General features: G+C 30.8%; 1 protein-coding gene across 8 annotated transcripts in view; it reads left to right on the forward strand.

The window, feature by feature from the left end:
* LOC134680917 (neurofibromin-like) overlaps positions 1-23,412 on the forward strand; it is a 56,903-nt gene that overhangs the window by 2,888 nt on the left and 30,603 nt on the right. For 4 of the 8 annotated variants that reach the window (XM_063540214.1, XM_063540216.1, XM_063540217.1 and 1 more), the window contains exons 6-27: positions 1,605-1,811; positions 2,254-2,400; positions 2,988-3,122; positions 3,546-3,659; positions 3,937-4,016; positions 4,513-4,690; positions 6,158-6,344; positions 7,213-7,454; positions 7,890-8,062; positions 8,747-8,918; positions 9,301-9,440; positions 9,970-10,176; positions 11,967-12,074; positions 13,682-13,798; positions 14,338-14,516; positions 14,895-15,106; positions 15,448-15,531; positions 15,995-16,176; positions 17,427-17,519; positions 18,920-19,056; positions 22,253-22,427; positions 23,238-23,402. In XM_063540214.1, coding sequence (XP_063396284.1) covers positions 1,605-1,811; positions 2,254-2,400; positions 2,988-3,122; positions 3,546-3,659; positions 3,937-4,016; positions 4,513-4,690; positions 6,158-6,344; positions 7,213-7,454; positions 7,890-8,062; positions 8,747-8,918; positions 9,301-9,440; positions 9,970-10,176; positions 11,967-12,074; positions 13,682-13,798; positions 14,338-14,516; positions 14,895-15,106; positions 15,448-15,531; positions 15,995-16,176; positions 17,427-17,519; positions 18,920-19,056; positions 22,253-22,427; positions 23,238-23,402 — 3,434 coding nt within the window. The remainder of the gene's footprint in view (positions 1-1,604; positions 1,812-2,253; positions 2,401-2,987; positions 3,123-3,545; positions 3,660-3,936; positions 4,017-4,512; positions 4,691-6,157; positions 6,345-7,212; positions 7,455-7,889; positions 8,063-8,746; positions 8,919-9,300; positions 9,441-9,969; positions 10,177-11,966; positions 12,075-13,681; positions 13,799-14,337; positions 14,517-14,894; positions 15,107-15,447; positions 15,532-15,994; positions 16,177-17,426; positions 17,520-18,919; positions 19,057-22,252; positions 22,428-23,237; positions 23,403-23,412) is intronic. The other 4 variants (XM_063540212.1, XM_063540215.1, XM_063540218.1 and 1 more) reach the window with 2 other exon arrangements.

The raw sequence follows: 23,412 nt of genomic DNA on the forward strand, positions 1-23,412 counted from the left end.
CAATAACTTTAGTTAAAGTAAATAGAAATCAATGAAATTTAAACACAATGTTTATGACCACAAAAGGAAGGTTGGTATTGATTTTGGAGGTTTTGGTCCCAACAGTTTAGGAATTAGGGGCCAAAAAGGGACCCAAATAAGCATTTTTCTTGGTTTTCGCACCATAGTGTTAGTATAAGTAAATAGAAATCTATGAAATTTAAACACAAGGTTAATGACTATTAAAGGAAGGTTGGTATTGATTTTGGGAGTTTTGGTCCCAACAGTTAAGGAAAAAGGGGCCCAAAGGGTCCAAAATTAAATTTTGTTTGATCTCATCAAAATTGAATAATTGGGGTTCTTTAATATGCTGAATCTAACTGTGTATGTAGATTCTTAATTTTTGGTCCTGTTTTCAAATTGGTCTACATTAAGGTCCAAAGGGTCCAAAATTAAACTTAGTTTGATTTTAACAAAAATTGAAACCTTTGGGTTCTTTGATATGCTGAATCTAAAAATGTACTTAGATTTTTGATTATTGGCCCAGTTTTCAAGTTGGCCCAAATCGAGGTCCAAAATTAAACATTGTTTGATTTCATCAAAAATTGAATAATTGGGGTTCTTTGATATGCCAAATCTAACTGTGTATGTAGATTCTTAATTTTTGGTCCAGTTTTAAAATTGGTCTAAATTAAAGTGCAAAGGGTCCAAAAGTAAACTAAGTTTGATTTTAACAAAAATTAAATTCTTGGGCCTCTTTGATATGCTGAATCTAAACATGTACTTAGATTTTTGATTATGGGCCCACTTTTCAAGTTGGTCCAAATCAGGATCTAAAATTATTATATTAAGTATTGTGCAATAGCAAGTCTTTTCAATTGCATAGTATTGTGCAATGGCAAGAAATATCTAATTTCACAATATTGTGAAATAGCAATTTTTTTTTTAATTAAGAGTTATCTTTCTTTGTCCAGTATAGTAAGCAAGAAATATCTGCAATATTTTTTTTTAATTGGAGTTATCTTTCTTTGTCCAGAATCAACTTAAATCTTTGTTATATACAATATACAATGTATATTCACTTTTTACTACCAACTGATAAATTTAAATAATCTTTACCATTCAGTGATAACAAGCAGTTTTTTTACATCTTAATATTTTATGATGTATTTAAATGAGTAGTAATTGTTGCAAACTCCATTAGAATATTTTAATTGAAATTTTTTTGGAATAAGGGAAAGGGGGATGTGAATAAAAAATTGGGTTCAATTTTTCTCATTTGAAATTTCATAAATAAAAAGAAAATTTCTTCAAACATTTTTTTGAGAGGATTAATATTCAACAGCATAGTGAATTGCTCTAGGAGAAAACAAAAATTTTAAGTTCATTTGAATACATTCATTCTGTGTCAGAAACCTAAGCTGTGTCAACAATTTAATCACAATCCAAATTTAGAGCGGAATCCAGCTTGAATGTTGTGTCCATACTTGCCCCAACCGTTCAGGGTTCAACCTCTGCGGTCGTATAAAGCTACGCCCTGCGGAGCATCTGGTTTCAATTGATGTAAAAATATTTTGCTTGTTAAGCCTTACAAATATAGAAATTTATCATAATTTCCATTACAGCAATTGTTGTTCAACCCACCACCCAACACCAAGCCATTTTCCCGTGGACAGAGTATCGTTGACCTGGATTTATATAATGACTGTTTTGTATCATGTTTCCGTATCACACCACACAACAATGATGTGCTCAAAGTGTGTCTTCACCCTAACTCGCCACCCATCTATCATTTTGTTCTAGTCAATGCATTACACAGAATCATCACTCAGGTTAGTCACATGATTTATATTCATATACTGTGGATTCATTGATTTTCATGGATTTAATAAATTTACATTTTTGTGGAAATCTGAATTCGTGGTTTGCCGATTTCTATGTACGAAGCCTATAGAAAATTTGTAATTCGTTGAACATATAAATTCGTGGTTCACCTGTACCCACGAAACCCACGGAAATTGGTATCAAACGAATAATAATGAATCCACAGTATGGAAAAATAACAAATTCACATTTTTAAAAGCATTTTTGTGCAAGTTTAAATGAATTTAATAATAAAATATCAATACTAAGAATTGAAAGTTCTGGAAAATATCAGCTTTCCATTTGCTTTGAAAAATGGATCAAAATTGTATTAAATTTGATTTTTCTTGAAAGCTAATGGGAAATACTTTTATTTGTGAGCTTAATTGAACAAAATTGTTTTACTTACAGCCCAGACTGCCCTGGTGGCCAAACATTACTATCATATACGGCAAAGCAGCAGAATTACGGAACATGTTTACAGACACATTAAACAAAGTTACACAAGGAATGGCGGCCCACACAGCACCTAAATCAGTTGGGGTTTTCCTGCCATATGTAAGTCTGTGAAAAGCATGTAGTACATAATTTTGCAACTTGGCTGTTTGATTTTACACAATTTACATGTCTGGTTAAGTCAGTTATTAATTCTTCAGGTACATGTAAAGATTATTGTAATCTGTCCTGTTCAAAGTTTTATGATCTCTAGTAATACACAATCTGATACCTCAAGATTATATAACCTGAAAAATGTCATTTATTATTTACCTTTTGACTGCTTTGTATTAGAAATTGCTTATAATATTTCAGACATATGGTTACTTATATGAAGGATAAATACTAACATATATTAGACATCCTTTTACTATATCAGTTGTTAATCATAACCTTAGAAATAAATGCTGTCATAAAATAGTTACTGGACAAAATTACGTTTTTTACGTCACATTAGGGTAATAATTTTTTGAAGACATGGAACTGGTCAAGGGGTATAAGATTTAGGGTCAACTGTCACATAGTCATGAATAGAGTTAATAATTAAATAAAAATCTTTGTACAATGAATGAATTCCTTTTGATAAGTTAGATTACTTATAAAGTAATCACTGAAAGATTATTGTTAACTCATTTATTATTTATTTACAGCTGTCATTTCAGACCATATCTAAGTTAACATTACAGAAGATAAATAAAACTACAGATGAAACTATGACAACCTATAGATACCTTCTGTTGTGGATTGTACGACTTATCCATGATGATCCAAATCTCATGTTACATGTAAGTCATACAACTTAGATCTCAAGTGTGTATAGAGATATGGTCAACAGGACTTCTCATGTTACAGAAGAAAAACTGTTGCTTAAGTGGGTGGTTGTTTGGCTATGAGTTAGTAGGAATGTTAGGTGGAATGAAGAAATTAAATCCCATTGTTAACTTTGGTTGAGTAATTGCATGCTTTCTGTATTTAAAGATCTGCTACAACAGCTCTTTAAACGGGGGCGTTGTTAACTTTTCTATCGGTAGGCATTCTACCTAACACCCTTAGTTTCCAATGGCAGTCCAACTTTTAATAATTCATTGTTGATGACTCACACCTTGCAATACCTTCCTTTTGCTAGATTAACTTCTGCCATTTGAGTAAGCTTACATTCAAGAGGTCACAATTTGTTGTTTTAATCTGTAATACTATTTATTTTTCAGAATCAAGGTAAACCTGGCCATGAAGTACAGAGTAGTACCCTTGAGTTGATGAATGGACTTGTGTCACTGGTCCATCAACAGTGTATGCCTGACGTATCATCTGAGGCTATGGAGGTAATTTACAACATGAATTACTTAGTATGAGGCAGTTCAGCAAAACATTTGAAATGCTAGAACTAAATTTTTGTGTGCAAATCATGTACAGAAATATTTGAAATATAAAATACAAATATGAAAAACTTAAATCTGCTATTATATGATACTCCAATAAATTATGAAGGTTGCGGAAATGAAATGATGCAAAATTAATGAAAAAGTGGAAAAATTTTACCTGAATATTTGTTACCATATGATTTTAGAATTGTTATATATTTGGATTTTTCTTTTTCAGGCATTACTGTGTTTACATCAGCCAGAGAACATAGAGTTGTGGAATCCAGAATCACCTATACATACATTCTGGGATGTCAGGTAAATTTCTAAACTTGTCATTAAATTGTTACAGTGAGAAAAGTGATGATGGAAAAATATAGTATCATTTCGATTATTTGATCTATTTGATGAGAATGGTAAAACCTACAGTTGTTGATTGATTGTATCTATGAAGTTAAGGATAAAAGTAGATGTGGTGTATATCTAAATGATGTAGAAACCCAAAACACAAAAACAAACCCTAGAGACATCTATGAGACATGTAGAATTACAATAAAAACAAGAGACATCTATAAGATCTGTGAAATACATGCAACAACCATGTTTAATGTAAATTAAAGTTGAGAAATAAATAGTCACTCAAATTTATTACACACAGAATTGTTCTGTATAATTCTACCATTTCTTGGCCACCATCAATAATGTGATTATTCTTTGTAATATTGTAAGATACTATTTTTGTGTATATTCAAAAATGTTAGGTACTGGTCATTGCATAAGTCTGTACAATAAAATTTGCTTTTCTTTATTTCAGTTCCCAGGTGTTGTTTTCAATATCACAGAAACTGATCCAAAGACAGTTAGCTAACTACACAGACATTCTCAAATGGCTACGTGAAATCCTCGTCTGTCGTAATATCTTCCTGAACAAAAACAGTGCCAATGCTAACATTGGAAATAATAAAACTATCTGCATACATATCAAATTAGAGGTGAGTTACACCCCTTTGTTTTGTTGGGGTGTTTTTGATGTATAGAATTTCTTTAAATAATTAAAAATTTCCTTGAAGTAGTGAAAAGTAAAATAACAGATTTAACGAACTCCCAAGAAAATTTAAATTGGAAAGTCCCTTCTCAAATTGCAAAATCAAAAGTTGAAACACATAAAACCAATGTAAAACAACTGTTGTAATCCTGACTTGTTAAACTGTTTTCATTCAAAAGTATTTGATATTGTGCAGAAAATTGTTATTTTTAAGATTGGACTTTTTGTATTGATATGGAAAATTAAAAGAGAGGCTGAAAATAACATAGCTATATGATTATTCAACTTCATCAAAACTCACAATGCTACGGTAAAAAGAAAAGTGACCAAAAGACAAACAAAAGACTACAAAACACCACATAGAAAATTAAAGACAGAAAAACAAGTAAAGTTTGGTAAAGTGTATTAAGGATGTACACCTCTGAGGAGCCAAAAATTTCTAGAATTAAACTTTTTTTCTAACCCTGTTTTTTGGGTTCATATGACTGTAAAAAAATAATTGGTGAAGAAAAAATCATATGGTGGTGCACTTCTTTCTTTGCTACGGCCCTTTGAAAGTACTCAATTTTGATGATTTTCTCATTTTTCATCAGTTTTTACCTATTTTTGGGCTATAATCATGAAAAAAATCACATTTCCACAATTAAACTTTTTGTCATACTTTCAATAAAGATAAAGGGGACCAATCTGAATAAATTTGAATTACAAAAACTATAGGTAGGTGTTAATATAAGAAAGTTTTATCATATTTTGATGCTTTTTTGTGCCAAATTTACCATGTTGTCAATTTTGTAAATTTGTGATTTTTCTCCGTTTTAAGTACAAATTGCATATTTTTTCAACTTCTTTGTTATAAATGTTTGAAAACATACATATCTAAGAAATTTGAAAAGAAAAAAGGGATGTGCGATGTACATGTTACTGGTAACATACTTTTTTGTATCCCTCACCCATTTTCTCGAAATTTTGGCTAAAAATACTGACTTGATTGGTAATAAAATTTGAAAAATTGATTACTCAAAAACTACTCATTGGAAATACCCAATTTTTTCAAATAGTTGAGTTTGATTATAACATTTTTAAAATTCATTCATATTATCCACTTGTACCACATGTTTTAGACATAATTCCAGAACGAGATTTTCAACGAGACTGAACGAGACTGAAATGTCAGAAGAATACATCCTTAAGAACATGCGCTAGACAAATTAGGAGGCGAAACATCAAATAAAGGCATGATTATAAAGTACTTTGTGAATTGAAGATATTTGCAAAAAGATGGCCATTCATTAAACTCATGTAAACACTGCAATAAAGATATTTTAGAAAAATCCAGAATTTCATGACTTTTGTACATTCCTATGGAATATACAGCAATAGCAGAACAAAAAATGATAGTAACTTTTATTTACAGGTTGTGTTTTTCATGTATTTATGGAGTATAGATATTGATGCTGTGTTGACGGCCATGTCATGTTTTAGTTTATTGTGTGAAGAAGCTGATATCAGATGTGGGGCTGATGAAATGGCCGTCACACAGATCTTACCAAACTACAATGTGTACGCCGATTTAGCCCAGGCCAGTACTGTCTTAACCACAGGTCAGTATATTTGATTATACTTTAAATCTTGATAAGAAAAACATGAACACAGTGACATAGATGTATACCTACAGTATTTGTATACACCACTCCTGACAGACACATAAACTTGCAGTTTTGAAAATATCCAAATCTTATGAATCCATTGAAAACCAAATGATACAATTAAGAATACACAACTTGTTCACCTTGACTTTAAGGGAGCTGGCTTCTCAGTTTCAAAGTAATAAACTTTTCAAAACACTAGCATATATTGATAGGGGATTAATAAAGGAATCAAAAGAGCCAAAAAAATATATAGGTCACCGTGCTTGTTTTCGAGATATTAGCCATTTTGGCGGGAAAATGTTCTCTCTTGACTTTTCATAGCTTTATCATTAACAAGTTTAAGTCTTCAAAAGCTATTAAAAAGTAATTAAAATTTTATAAGACTTTAACAGACAGCTTATCATTATACATGTAAAAGAATTATAAAAAGAAAAATGGGGGTCACCGGGGAAATTTTGTTAAGGCATTCAAATGGATAAAACCAGAGGATTCCGAAAATCTGACCAAAATTCCAAAACATGACAAGCGAGCTTCCTTAAAAAGGCTTCTGCAAAACCAAATGTATAATATTTGTTCCTCTACCATTACAGCTGAAGCAGCTCCTTCTAAAGTTGCTCTCAGCATTTTTCTTAAGCTAATAAAAATCACTGCTTTAACTCTTTTCAAACTTACATTCAAAACTTGTATTGCAGTGATATAGCCTTTTTGTGCTAGTGTAGCGTAAAACAATCTCCAATCATTCAATCAATAGGTTAAAAAAACACAAAACATACATGCATGTAGGTCAATTTTATACATTATCTATATCCCCCTATTATAGGAAGAGCTGCCCTACAGAAAAGAATCATGGCGTTACTCAGGAAGATAGACCAACACACGTCAGGTAATTCACAAGCCTGGGACGACACTTACAGAAACTGGGATCTCATCACTCAGTACTTAGAGACCTTCCCTAAAGATCCCAAAGTCAAAATGGAGGAATGCCAAGCCCCTGGACTGGGAGCTAGTAATACAATAAAGAGGAAACCTCCACACCATGCCAGTACTGAGCATGAACTTGAGGTAGACTTTTGTCTTGGTTTGGTTAATGCTGTTTTAGATTAAGTTATTGTGGAATTTAAAAATACTGCATCTTTTCTATTTATAATTCTGATACATTTTTTTTAACAAAACTTGTCTGTCTTTACTATTGTTATTTTAGTCAAAATTAAACAAGTTATTTGGAAATTTGTGTTGTTAATTTTTGGAAAACTTTATTTGAACTGAAAAGTTTTGTTACTGTGGATTCATTATTATTCCTTGGTGCTAATTATATCAATTTCATAGATATCGTGGGTAAAGTTAAGCTATAAATTCAATTGTTCTCTAAATTAGAAATTTGTAATAGCTTGTTTGCTGACCAAACCACTAAATCAGATATCCATAAAACAAAAATTGGTACCCACAAATATTTAAATAAATCCACAGTACTTTTATATGTACATTTTGTTTTTTCAGGACCAGTTGAATGAATGGGCTAACATGACAGGGTTTTTATGTGCTCTGGGTGGAGTTAGGTTACAGAACAAACCACACAGAATCAGTGCTACCAGTATACCAAGTGGTCTGGACTCTAGAAAGACAAGTTTGATGCAAAGTTGTGGAGACTCTCAGTACTGCCCTGTCACACAGTAAGTTTGTTGTTTGCTCAGTTATACAAATTGTATATACTGTAAATTAAGAAAATTTTGTAATGTTTCTAATATTGCCAAAAAAAAAAAATAGAAATTGAAACATAAAAAGTCTTTTTAAATATGAAAACATTGACTAAATTTGCAATATTTAATCCCACAATTTAGTTCATTCTTAACAAATAGCAATAGTAAATGCACACAACAGAATCTGAATTCATAGTACTGTAAAGAGGCTTTTTTCCCAATGTTTTTGAATTATATGATTTCTAGGGCTAAAGTTATTTGTGAGGTTTTATTTTCACACTTTTCTTGTTATTCATTCCTATCTGCTTATTTATGCAATATGATGTATTCAGAACATCACCATTTTTGCAAAATAAGCCAAATAAGCAAACAAAAACTTTGTCAAAATTCATTTAAAACCACAAATTGCTATATTTGGACAATGATACATCATTCACTATGTAAGGTCCAAGACAGCAACCTTTATTTCTATCGAATGACAAATTATATGCGAACTTTTAAAAAGATAAATGTTTGTTTTTGTTTTAGTTTGTCACAAATATGTTAACTTTTTTTTTTAAAGATATGACAATAAAGATTATTATAATATAAAATACACTTTTATCAATTGGCATTTGATCTAAACACCAATTCCCAACACCTTTTTGTTTTTTTCAGGTTTATTAGTAATTTACTGAAGCTGTTAGTTTGTCAGAATGAGAAGTTTGGTGCTCAGATACAGAAGCATGTTAAGGAACTGGTTGGTCATGAACTGAACCCAGCTCTATTCCCAATACTGTTTGATCAAATCAAAGTGTGTGTGGATAAATTCTTTGATCCATCTGGTCAGGTAACAATATTTCTATGTGTAGGATTTTATTGAAAAAGTGTATAAAAGTTAAAACGAAGATTGACAATTGACGAATAAAACAAAGAATCAGGACTCTGAAGAACAGAAAGGTTTTAAAAGGATTGAAAGAGAGTTCCACACCTCCCATATTATAATTATTTTAACCTATAATTGAAAAAAATATTAGGTCGTTAAATAAGATTTTTATTTTCTACAATTTCAGAAACATGCAAAATAATCAGTTTCAATATGCATCTAGATAATGCAGAAATATTTTATTGCATTTAAATGCAGAATTTTCTATGTATTGATGATACACTATAGTTCATATTTTAAAATTCATAGTTTTATTTTATTTCCATGCTCATTTCTTTATTTGCAGGTAATAGTGACAGATTTGAATACTCAGTTTATAGAAAATGTCATCTTCATCATGAAAAACATCTTAGAAATCAAAACAGACCAGCCTTGTGATAATGTTGGTGTTACAAGTATTGAATCACTTATGTTGGCAATTGTCAGGTGGGTGGAAATTTTAATATTCACAGGAAGGATCACACAATTTTGATCAATTTCAGATGAATTGAAAGATGGGGTCCTATTTTGAAATGCATAATTATTTATACTAGATTCAGTGCAGCATAATTATTTATACTAGATTCAGTGCAGCATAATTATTTATACTAGATTCAGTGCATCAACTAAGTTTGTATTAACAGTTTCAATGCATTAACTTCATGAAGATTCTTACCGTTTTTTTCATAAAATGTCCAAGAACGATTGATGAAATACAGCAGGCTAAAATTTAAATGATTTTCATGACTTAAAACTGTAAAATACATATGAAAATGATAACGGTCCTTTCTGTTTTAAAGCTAACTGGAAGTTGCAAGTTATTAATTTCGATTTTGGATTCTTTGAAACAAGTTGGATCTAAATAAATTCCATTCAGTAGGTTTATTTTAAACATATTTTAAGTGCTCAAATTATGCAAAATGGATAAGATATAAGTAAAATAAAACAAACTTATGAAGTCTTCTCTTTCCAATAGATATGTCAGACATCTTGATTCAACAGTTCATGCCATACAGATAAAGATCAAACTCTGTCAGTTGGTAGAAACAATGATGCAGAGACGGGACGACCTCACATTCAGACAGGAAATGAAGTTCAGGAACAAACTGGTGGAGTACTTAACTGACTGGATCATGGGGAATTCCCACCAGGTCAATATTGGGGACATCTGTAGCATGTCAAGGTAACAAAATATGGAATTGTGGGAAATCTTTTCCTTTTCTTGATCATTTATCATTGCTGGTCAGGTTAATTTTGTCTGTGCATGTTGTGATACCTGTTTTACAAATGTTAGCTGATTTAAAAATGACTGCAACTGAATTTGCCTTGTATACTGCAAAATCTATCCTGGTTATATGCAAATCTCATTTTATGTAAAAATCATGTTCTTGCTAAATCTTGGATTTGCTTGCCTGAAACTAATGATATTACTCTTATATTCGAGAATGGACTTCATTTACATTAAGGGATTCTGTATCTTAGAGAGAGGTTTAAGTAAAAGATTTAAGTTTAATAGGTGTTAGGATAGGGCCTGTGAGCCAGTGTTAGAATTAGTTATGAGTAAGGCATCCAATGCAATTATTTGCTGGTCTAGAGAATGAGAAATAAATGATGGATTGTTGATCCTTATACTTTTCTCAACATGCATGAGTTGAAAGTCTCATAGCATTTAAATTTACAGTTCAAAAGGTTTAAATTATTTGAGGAGATGAAAAATACATTTTATGCGAAAAAATTTCACAACACAGACCTTAGAAAACCTAAATTGTCGCAGGAAAAAAAGACTGGATACAAACTATCATTTAGATTTGTGGTAAACTTTACCCACAGAATGCTTAAAAATAAGTATTCCATGATTAATAAAGAAACAGTAACAAAAAAAGTGTCTCAGAACGAGTGCCATTAGTACTGTTTACTGACGAGACATAAGAAACAAAATTCACTGTAGCTATAGCCTATTTGTATGTAATTCTGTTGTGTTCATGCTTCTCCCCACATTTCTTTAATATATTCTTTTGTTGCTGTTTTATCTATTAAAATACATTTGTATATTATTATTTATTTTGTGTAATAGGAATTGGTGTTTAGCTGGGATATTCCTGTTTATTGTAAAACTAAATTATAAAGCATACCTCTTTTGGTCTCTGGTAGATATTTGTCTAAATGAATTGACAATCAAACCACATCTTCTTACTTTTGTATATGATTTTTGTGCAGAAAAATGTGATTTCTAGATACTTGAAAATAGTATGCAGTTTCAAAATATGTTTTAGTACAACTATTTTGAATTGTCAATTATCTATATCATTATTGTCGTTTTATGAAAATGAAAGATCTTTATTTAAGAAAAATGGATGAATTATACTTTTATGACAGTTGTTTATCATCACATTAAGGTTTCGTATGATTTTTACTGCACTAATAAAGCGTCCTTTAACTTTAAACTTATTTTGATTGCAACTTGGGCTGTTTTCATCAAAGCTAATTTTTGTGCATTCTTTGTGGCTTGTAAGCAAACATTGGTTTCAATTCATTAATTGTATTTTAAACCCATATCATCATACATTGGCTTTGACATGTTTGGTGTGGCAAGGAGCTGTGGTTTGAATAAAAACAGCTTAGCAGTTTGAGAATATATTAAAAAAATTGCTTGCAAAACCCTTCAATAATTTCTAAATATATGCAAAAGTTAACCATCAGACTTTGTTTGCACTACAAAACCAGACAGATATTGTTGGTGACCTTCTGCTGTTATTTTTTCTATGGTCGAGTTGTTGTCTCTTTTACACATTCCCCATTTCTATTCTCAATTTTATTAGAAATTCTACTTTATCTTTAAGCAGGAATATCCGAAATAAAAAAATCACTTAGTCCCATATATATGTACCTGTTTTATTTCTATTATGATGGTATTCTTATTTAAAGTCTATTTAGTTTATTTTGTGTATTGTGTGTTGTTTCCTTTGTTGCCAGGCGACCAACACGAACAGCTATTCAGAGAATCATCCATTCCAATCAAACAACCAATCAGAATTCAAATAAAGCTCCCACGCCTTTATTTCTACGATCTCAAACGGATGTGTGAGTATCAGTCAGACAGATTTAAATAGTTCAACGTCAGTGTTGCTTTCAAATTTAGAAGGGATACAGTTTGGAGTTTTCTACACTCGTACCTTTTTCAGTTATCATCATTAAACCTCTAGATTTTGAATTTCAAGATGAGGAAAATTACATGTTTAAAGTACATTATAAGTTTTACACCTTTCCTATATTGCCTACATTAAAAATTTGATTTTGATTTTAGTGTTATGCCATCCAAAATAAAAGCTATAATGTGTTATCAGAAATTCCTTTTGATATATTTCAACAGAACTTGAAATAAAAAAGAAGTTGAGGGTTTTATACATTGTCATTTTACTAGCACAAGTAGCATTAAAGTGACCTTGAAAGATTATTAAAACAATAAAAAGATGAATAAAGTGCAAAATATATTTCAAATTTCTTATCTTGGTTATAAAATACATTGTCTCTGTATTTCGTTTGAATTCAGAACTAACTATCTGACTATAAATCATTAACATTTATCAACTGTTTTTGGATGACTTGAAGCTTTTTTCACATCGCTTAACTGCTTTATTATAAATAAACTTTTGTTGTTTACGCTTAGTTTAGTAATGTGCATGTTATCTTTTTTTATGTTGAAGCTTATATGACATTTTCTAGTTTATTTCTGTATCCTGTATCTTTTTAAGTCTTTATTTAAATTATTTGTGAATTTTTATTTAAAATGTTGTATTATATTTCTTTTGATAAAATTTAAGTAAGTTTTGGGCTGAAAACAATCTTATAAATTTTTATACATTAATACATGACAGAAGTCGAGCAGACATATTTAGGAAGAGTACATCTTAGGTCAATTCAAAAACAGACTTTGCTTTGTAAAAAAAATAGTATGATATCATTCCAGTACGGACAACATATTTTGTGAAAAGCATTCTTCTTGAAAATATATATGAAGTTATGATAGCCAAATATTTAAAACCTTACATGGCATTCAAAGAACAAGCACACCCTTCTAAGGTCAACATTGCAACCTTATTTTAGAGCAATGACTTACTGTGGATTCATTAATATTCGTTGGATACCAATTTTCGTGGGTTTCGTGGGTACTTGGAAACAACGAATTTAAATGTTCAACGAAAGGCAAATTTTCTAACGAAATGCATGGGAACTTTGTCAAAACCATGAATTTAAATACCCATGAATATGCAAGTTTTCCTCTATCCACGAAAATTGGTACCCACGAAAATAAATGAATCCACAGTACTTTGATAAACTAGAATTTTACAGATGTAATGGTTTGTTAGATTAAAGTGGGTTTCAATTAGCCTATCCTCCTTAACTGCTAGCAGGACATTGATAACCTTTACACATTTCTGTCACATTTTGTCACATTATATCCAAAAGATTATTATCAGGGCTCTTGGTCAGAGAGATAAGATAGGAACGTGGGGGTACAATTTTTTTTGCTTGAACACTGTATGCAGTATTTAGAATGGTTGAGTTTAATATGGGTCTGAGTTAGATAATTGTACCATGTGTACTGGAAATTGCATTGACTGTAAGGCTTAGTTAAACAATGCTAAAAATATCACCTGAGAAATATTAATATTCATTAAATTTTGTAGAGATTTAGACCAAGCCAGTATGGAAGCCGTAGCTGCTTTGTTAGCTGGACTACCTTTACAGCCTGAGGAGAGTGATAGAGGAGATCTGATGGAGGCTAAATCTCAACTCTTTCTCAAGTGAGTATGAATATGCATGTAATATTTGTAACTGGTTATTTGTCTTCAAAATGCATGTAAAATTGGGAGGAAAATGATGGAGACTAGACATCAGTTTAAGGGCAAATTTCCTTTGATAAAATTGAACACGATCTTAAACCAGTGAAAACTTGGCCTTACAGTAATAAATATTAATACTGAGAATTCTTGCAATTGAAATTCATAATTTTTGATTTCACAATTTTATTAAATGTATATTGCTTCAACCTTTAAAAGTTCGAAACTAGCTAAAAAGCTATCAGAATGTTATTAAAAAAGTTTTTTTTTTGAAAAGATAGTTATGAATATTGATATAATTAGTGTATTTACTTTAACTGGATATTTATAATAGACCTTTCCATTTTGCAAATGGCTAAAACCAGATATGCAGCCATTTTAAAAGCATGATCAATAAGTGTTTTAATATTTATTTGCAAAAAATAAATGGTGATGATGAAATACAAGATTTGCCCATAATATGGATATATGTGTGACTGCATTACAATTTAATTGTTTTATAGGTATTTGACATTATTTATGAACTTGTTGAATGACTGTTCAGAAGAGGAGCAGGATACAGCTATGGACCCAAACAGAAAACGTAGCACGTCCAATCTAAGTGCTCTACGTAACTGTACGGTACAAGCCATGTCTAACCTACTCAATGCTAACATAGACAGTGGGTTGATGCATTCTATTGGTAGGTTTAAAATATGGGGATTTATTTATTTTTCAATTTACCAATTTTCAAGGATTGAGGGATGATACTTTTATTGCAGAAATTTGATTATAGGATTTTCCAGTTTTGGCCATCCATGAACAATATTTGGTTGATTTGAAATTTTAGATAGCTGTGTACTTGACATTTATGTGTAATAGACATTTATCCTATTTCTTTTTAATCATTAGAAAGATGAATAAGTAAGGTAACTTATATGAGTATACTAAAATTATTAATTATGTTGAACCAAAGCCTTCTTTCATTCCAAGTTAGACAAATGACATTTAGTTATACAATTTGTGGTGAAAATTGATTTTCTTATGGAGCAAACTTACAAATAAACATTAATATTTACAGCCTTGGGGTACCACAAAGATCCTCAGACTAGAGCAGCTTTCATGGAAGTATTGACCAAGATTTTACAACAGGGAACAGAGTTTGAAACATTAGCTGAGACAGCTCTAGCAGATAGATTTGAAAGATTGGTTGAACTGGTAACCATGATAGGTGATAAAGGGGAACTACCCATCGCCATGGCATTGGCCACTGTTGTCCCTACTCAGCAAATGGTAAGCTATTGTATATTTTTAATTCGTAAGTAATTGCTGCATTTTTTAAAAGACCTCATGCAGCTGTGGCAGGATTTTGGAGTGAAATATAATCAAAGAAATTAGAAACATTGAGCTATGTGAAAAAATATATACAGCATTATACAAATCTTCAAACTATTTTATTAGAAGAGTTATTGAAGTGTAAGTTTGAAAAATTATTGAGATTTTTAGGGATAATCAAAATCAAAGTTTAATGCATAGCATACATAGGAAAGGGCCACATAATAATGTCTAAGGAAAAGAGAAACATCTTTAAATGAAACAACCAAACTGGAATTTCTGTAATATTTTTATTTAAGGATGAGCTTGCCAGAGTATTTGTTAATTTATTTGATGCCAAGCACCTGTTGTACCAGCTTTTGTGGAACATGTTCTCCAAAGAGGTTTGTATAAAATCTATTTTACATATAGAATACATGTTGGAAAAGTGCATTCTATATTTCTGTTCTGTCAGCTTTGTATAATGGTTTTGTTTGTATGATAATTTAGATATTTCTTGGAAAGAATTAATTTGAAAGAGTTAGATGATTGCATTAAACACAAATATTTATAGATTATTGTTGAGCTGATACGGCAAAAGTGAGAAATGCAATTGAGTTGAGATGACCAATGATAATATATCTATCTCTATTTTACCTATTACGAAGTTGTCAATTTCATTAGCAATGCCACATGCCTAGCAATAATTGTTTATCTCGAGCGAGTAACTGAAAATGCACATTTTATTTGGGAAATATTTAGTAAAATGGTTGGCTGTTGCTTTGCCAATTACATAACTAGCTTTCTAATGTTTTAAATATGCTGTTTTCTAGTAACTGTAACTTTTTACTTTATTTGTCTCTTCAGGTAGAGATAGCTGATTGTATGCAGACATTATTCAGGGGTAACAGTCTTGCCAGTAAGATCATGGCATACTGTTTCAGATTTTATGGCCAGCAGTACTTAAGAGATTTACTATATCCATTAATAATGGAAATGGTTGTCATGGAGAAAGAACAAAAAGAATCATATGAAATAGATCCTAAAAGGTACTAATCTAATAGAAAAATTTGAAAAGCAGTAAAACCTGTATAAATAGATCAGCAATCTACAAGAATAATTATGAATACAGTCAGACTTGTATACAAAGGTTAATATCAGACTGGAAAAAAATTGACCTCATGAAAGCTTAAAGGGTGACCTTTAAAATGAACTTTAAAATGTGTAGATATTTGCTCAGTCATTGGGAACTGAGAAAACTAACCTTTTAAGAGAATTGATGTTGAAATCAGGTTCAAAATGTATAGATATTATTAAGCACAGCATGACCATAAAAGGGTATTCTTACACAAGTATAAAAAAGAAAATGTGGTATGATTGCCAATGCGACAACTCTCCGCAAGAGAACAAATGAAACAGCAATTAACAACTATAGGTCACAGTACAGCTTTCAACGAGAAAAGCAGGTTTTTGCTTATTCAGGCGACTTTTACAGCAGGTTTTGAATGCATTCATATATCTCAGGTTTAAGCAGTCTTGACAGTTAATTTATCATTTAAGTACCTATAAATGACTTGAATATGTTGCCATGTAGACGCAAGGTGGGGAAAGAAGCATTTGTAGGCATTTTTTTCATACTTGCTTTCTTCTTACAAACTTCATTAGAGGTTTAAAATTGAGAATGGAAATGGGGAATGTGTCAAAGAGAGAACAACCCGACCAAATAAAAAAACAACAGCAGAAGGTCACCAACAGGTCTTCAATGTAGCGAGAAATTCCTGCACCCGGAAGCGTCCTTCAGCTGGCCCCTAAACAAATATATACTAGATCCGTGATAATGAACGCAATACTAATTTCCAAATTGTACACAAGAAACTTAAATTAAAAAAAAAAAAAGACTAACAAAGGACAGGCGCAAAAATGCAGCGGGGTTAAACATGTTTGTGAGATCTCAACCCTCCCCCTATACCTCTAACCAATGTAGAAAAGTAAATGCATAACAATACGTACATTAAAATTCAGTTCAAGAGAAGTCCGAGTCTGGTGTCAGAAGATGTAACCACAAAAGGACCCAAATAAACTAATCATAGATACCAGGATTAAATTTTATACACATATTTTGTCTAAAAAAACTACTCATCTCGATTCCAAAAAAGTTAAAAGGCCAAATGTATCTCTTATACTAAATTATTGAAAATAATCATGTGATATCTAATCAGAGTTTTGTTTATGAAATACCAGATTTCTCAGAAATAATCCTTTACCAAGAATTCACAGTATTTATGTTTTTCTTTTTCAGAATAGAGGAAGGAGAAAAATTAGAAGATAATAAAAGACATCTGATGCTGATCACACAGAAAGTATTCAACGCCATCGTAGAATCGGCTCATTCGTATGTACTTCAATGTTTAGCATGACAATATTATATCTTCATCTACGTATGTTATTTATAGTTTTCAATTCTTCTATCCAGTAATCATTCGCTTTCAGTTATACAATGGAAGAAAACTTTATCTATATATTTATATATACTTTTTTTTTTATATAAAGAGGAAGAAAAAAAATCTTTTTGTTGGATTAGAAAATAATTAAAAGTTGAAATTATTCAGTTTCAAATGTAGAAATAAAATTTGAAAATAATTGAAATATGCTTGAGTATTATGAAACTGATACCTATATATGAATGATGATTTAAGTATTTTAATCTACATATATATTCGTTTGTTCTTACGACATAGTAATTACAATTGTTGATATACATTTTTAGTTTTTTCAGATGCCAGTTATGGACCACTTTTTTGTTTAGTTGATTTCTTATTTGAATGATAATTTTCAGTTTTTTCCCGCCAAAATTACGTATAATGTGTCACTGTACTTATGAAGTGATATCAATGAGGTTTCCACAAGTACACAGCATTCATGCCACAGGAACTGTTATATTTCTGAGGTTTTTCAACCCAGCTTTAGGTAACATGCAGATTTTTTTCTATTGCAGAATCTTTCTTATTACATCCTGAATTTTGTTGATCGTTTGTCAGTCGCTTAAAAAATCATTTCATAGCGTTAATAATATTTAGATTTATTTGTATTGAATGATTGTTTCATAGTAATGCTTGAAATCAATTATCAGAACATACCATGAAATTCTTACCCAGCACCTTTCTAATTAGAACAAATCTCAGGCCTGGATTAGAGTCTGTTTAAGGTTTTACCTTATTTTTTAAGTACAGGTACATTCTCCATTTTATTTTATACAATTCTTCAAAATTATAGTTGCTAGTTTGAAGAGAATAGAGTCCAAATCAGCTATAATTTCATTTTGTTTGTTGGTAAATTAATTCACCCAACCATAGCATTATATTTCATTACATAAAATTTCTTTGACAAATGTAAACCTATATTTTGGAATCAGTATGGTGCACAAAATAGACATGAAGTTTATTAATTGGTTTTCTAAAATTAAGAGCAAGATAATCTTAATTTTTCTTCTGAAAAGAAACCCAAACAGCAAGCAAAATAACTGCATGCATGCTATTAATCATATGTCAGTAAAAACCACCTGAAAAAAAAAAGAATAAGTCCTGAACATTTCAGTATAAGTTACGATAAATTTTTGTGGTATAAATATTTATGAAAAAAGCCCCAGAATTCAAATGAACTGATGAACCATCAACAAAATGAAGGTCTGCTTGTAACACTTTTACCTTTGACCTTTCAGTACTGGCATGGCCACTTGTATCTAGAGCTTGTCGTATGCTAACCCTGCATTGACCTTTAACCTTCTACTGACAGGTTTCCATCAAAACTACGGAGTATGTGCCACTGTTTATACCAAGTCGTGGTTCAGCGATTTCAGCAAAGTAGCGCTGAAGCCGTGTGGACCGTTATAGGAACGGTTATATTTTTACGATTCATCAACCCTGCTATAGGTAACAAAGATTCCTATTAATAGATGTGGTGGTGTTATGCAATGTAAACCTCCATTTTGAAGATTTTTTTGTGAGATACTAAGCTATAAATAGATTGCAGAAATTTTGGCAGTTATATTTATTTTTCATCATTTCATTTATTTTTTGTTGAACTTATTTTTGTTTGGAAATAACATCTGTTTTCTTGATTTTAAAATCAATTATATTCCAAACAGTTTATTCTCCAAATTACACCAAGTAGCTGAAAAGTAATGATTTGTCCACTGGCCTCTTTCAAGGTCATTCATTACCTTCAAGAATTTAATTTTGGTTCCACTTTGTCTTTGGTTGTATTTTTTTCTCTTATAGTTTTCTTTTATTGTTGCCATTTAATTTTTTTGTTAACAAATCTCACAAATAAACCTGAGAAAAGCTTTTTTGTTGTAATTTATCAAGTTGGGTTGATATTCTGTTATTGGCAGTTTTAGTTGATATATTTTTCTACTAAAAGAGTATTTTGGTTTGTTTTAGGAAATTGATGAAATTTTGGTTGAGTTTGTAGTTTTGATATATTTTTTATTTTTACTGATTTGCGATGTAACACAAAAGTTAACTTCTAAAAAGACTAATTAAACTAATTTCAGTTTTTAGCTTAAGATTCCTAATTTATCCTATAATATTCTAACCTTTTGGTTTCATGTGCTGGATTTTAAATATTTTTAAACTATTGCTGTATGCCATGATTGAAGGTGAGTGGAAAGATCTAACCAACTACTTTTCACAAGGGATACTATATACTGTTTTTCCTATAGAAAATATAAAGTGTATTCAACAAAGTTAAAAAATTGGGGAAAATCAAGTTAATAAGGAGAAGTTGGCCTGAAAGGGCCAAAAAAAGAAATTCTAGAAAAAAAATCATCATAGCATTCTATTTCATACGTCTGTCTATTCTGGTAAAGTCACTGATTTGAAAGTCTGTTTATTTTTTTCCCATTCTGAGAGCAGATTCTTGAGTATAAAATTCAAGCAATATAAAATTGTTGTAATTTGAGGAACAGATTAGAAAATTAAAATTGAAATTGTTCATAGAAGATTTTACAATGACAGTTCATATGGAGGTTTACATTGTATGTTGTCATAAAAAACACAAAGTGTTGGTGATGGGTGTCAATAAACTTAATTTGCCATTATAAAATTGAAAATGGAAATGGGGAAAGAAATGTTTGGTGAAGTATAAAAGAAATAAATTCCATAGAAACAACCCACATGTTTGGGCTAACCATTATCAGGTATGCTTGTTACCAAAAGTATTTAAGCCAAAAAATACTAAACAATAAGATCCCAAAAAAATTTCATACAGAATAGTAAAAAAAACATCTTAGTAAACCGGAAATCAACAAACAAAAAATATTTTATGTATGTTGTAAATTGATTGAAAGATCTTTGTGGCATAGGATTTTCATTAAGGCGAGTTTGAAAATCCCCCAAAAAGAATTATTGCAAGACATTTAGCTTACATGTAGCACACCATTTCATAATTTCTACTCTTTTCTTATTGATACGTTACTGTCAGCACTAAATGTTGTAAATATTTTTCTCTCAAATATTTGAAATTATTTTTTAAAATATTTTTTTCTTTTTTAATAATTTCTATATGTTATATTATTACTTTTTTGTGTTCTTTTATATTTCTCTGCAGTCATTTGTAAATATTAAATTATTAATTTGATTAAAAAAAAATAATATGCAAATATCATATAAAGATACATGTAAAAAAAATATACACTTCAGGGCCTTGGTGGCCGAGTGGTCTTTGTAGTGCATCTTTGAATGCTAGTGTGTCAACTCTGAGGTTTTGAGTGTGAACTTCACTGTTGAAGTTCGGTGTTTGACTCGAACTTTTTTGACAAGTGTCTTGCTGAAGGTTGTTGGTTTTCTCTGTACGCTGGAGCTTACTCCAACAATAAAAAACTGGCCATCATTATATAGCAAAAGCTGCTGAAGTGGTGTTGAACATAAAGAAAAAAACACTCAATCAAACAAACTGATATATGTATGGCTTGCAATTTTTAGTAGGAAGTCAGTTTTACGTAAACATGTATAAAAAAATGATATATTATGAGTTGCATTGTGTTTGCCATGGAATGCAATGTTTTGTCCCTGATCTGTGTTTTGCTGCTGAGTATATAGCGTCGTGCATTAATATATATATATATATCCAAGACTAAATCTTGATGTTGAGCATTAATGGAGAATAATTTCATTTGTGCAAATACCTGGAAAAATACTAAACAAAATATTAAGCATGATGAAAATGCCCTAATATTTAAAATAAAATTCTGTGCTTTGGGATTGATGAATTTCCATAATTATAGAGGCATGATTATGTATGAACATATTTATTCTAACCATTTATTGATAACAAAAAAAATTTTAAGAAAGAAAAATTAAGATGAATAATATTATAAAATTTATCATGGAAATGATGTTCAATAGTCAAACAAATAGATGTTTGTTATTTTGTCTGTATGCTTTAAAATGTCATTTTCATGAGGAAAAATAGAATAAGTTTTGAAAAATAACTTAAACATTCATGAGCACTGTCTGTGATATACATGTATTTGACATAAAATTTTGATGAAATTGAGAATGGAAATGTGGAATGTGTAAAAGAGACAACAACCCTACCATACTAGTGAAGAGCAAACTACAGCCGAAAGCCACCAATGGGTCTTCTTGGTAGCAAGAAACCCTCTCACCCGGAGGCATCCTTTTCAAAATTTAAAGAAAATGTGCATATATGAGCATTGTGTGCAATATGAAAAGAAATGAAAACTGGCAAAGTTCATAGCATTAATTGGGAAAAGATAGATTAAAGCTTAGATGATATTATAATTATGTAAAAGGAGTTTTTGGATTGGAAACTCATATAAATGCAAAGATTCAGTGTTAATTCACACATCACTTTCGTTTATCGAATCAGATGAAAAAGTTATTTTTTATGTCCCCTGTATTGCAGAGTCCAAATTGAGAGACCTATCTAACATCTATCAAAATGTTTTTTTTCCCTGTAAAATAGAGATTTTTTGTCCATTCTTATGGCCTAGTCTAAATCTCAAAATAACTTTCTAAATAAAATTTCAAAAAGAATATTTTATATGCACCTTCAGATGATTTGTGTTTAGATTGTAGTATACATGTAGCATGCTATTTTTAGTGTCGCCATACGAATCTGGTATAATTGACGAGGAGCCATCGACTAAAGTTAAGCGTGGATTGACATTGATGTGTAAGATCATGCAGAATATTGCCAACCATCTCTTGTTTACCAAGGAAACACACATGAGGACGTTCAATGACTTCCTCAAAACAAACTTTGAAGCTGGAAGGAGGTGAATACTTTTACTTTTTTGTCTTGTAGATTAAGTTATGTTGAGACATAGAGACTGTCAAATCAGACATTTGCATACTAATTAGGTTTACTTACCCAACTTTCATGGGTTGAAAAATTGCATAAGGGCTATTCCAGAAAAAAATGTATGGGGGGGTTGGAAGGCCCATTATATTAATGATACATGGGTGATGGGTATCAGAGCAACTTTTCACACTATAATGCACTAAAAGTCTCAATTACAATCGTCTGGGTGGCGGGTGCTGACAAACAGTGCCTTCCAACCCCCTCATACATTTTTTTCTGGAATAGCCCCAAGATATTTTTGGAAAATATGACAAACGTGGACCTTCCCATTCATCTACAACATCAAAACACAGTTCTTGTTTATTATACATATTGAAAAGATTGAGCATGCACAAAATATGAATTAACACTGTCAATTAAATTCTTGCACATAAATAGAAGTTCTATTTCTTAAAATACCACAATCTTTTCTTGTTACATAGATATAAGAAGATGTAGTATGAGTGCCAATGAGACAACTCTCCATCTAACACACAATTTATAAAAGTAAACCATTATAGGTCAGAGTAAGGTCTTCAACATGGAGCCATGTTCCAGATATATCTTCAAGACTCACATGTTGAAGGCTGTCTCATTGGCACTCATACCACATCTTAGGTCAGCAAGTTTTTTTTCATTTATGTTTTGAAATTCTTATAAATTGCCTGATTCTTACAAAGACTGGTTCTAAAAATTGTTATATAAAATATATGCAGTGAATATATTTTTATTGTTTATTTTGTAGATTTTTCACAGAGATAGCATCAGACTGTGACATTCCTGATACTGGTAACCACAGCCTCTCTTTCATCAATGATGCCAATGTGTTGGCTCTTCATCGCCTGCTCTGGAATAATCAAGAAAAAATTGGCGATTATTTATCCAGTAGCAGGTATACAGGAGAAAAAAGGCAAATGTTT

This window comes from Mytilus trossulus, chromosome 8 (genome assembly GCF_036588685.1).
Source record: "Mytilus trossulus isolate FHL-02 chromosome 8, PNRI_Mtr1.1.1.hap1, whole genome shotgun sequence".
NCBI lineage: Eukaryota > Metazoa > Mollusca > Bivalvia > Mytilida > Mytilidae > Mytilus > Mytilus trossulus.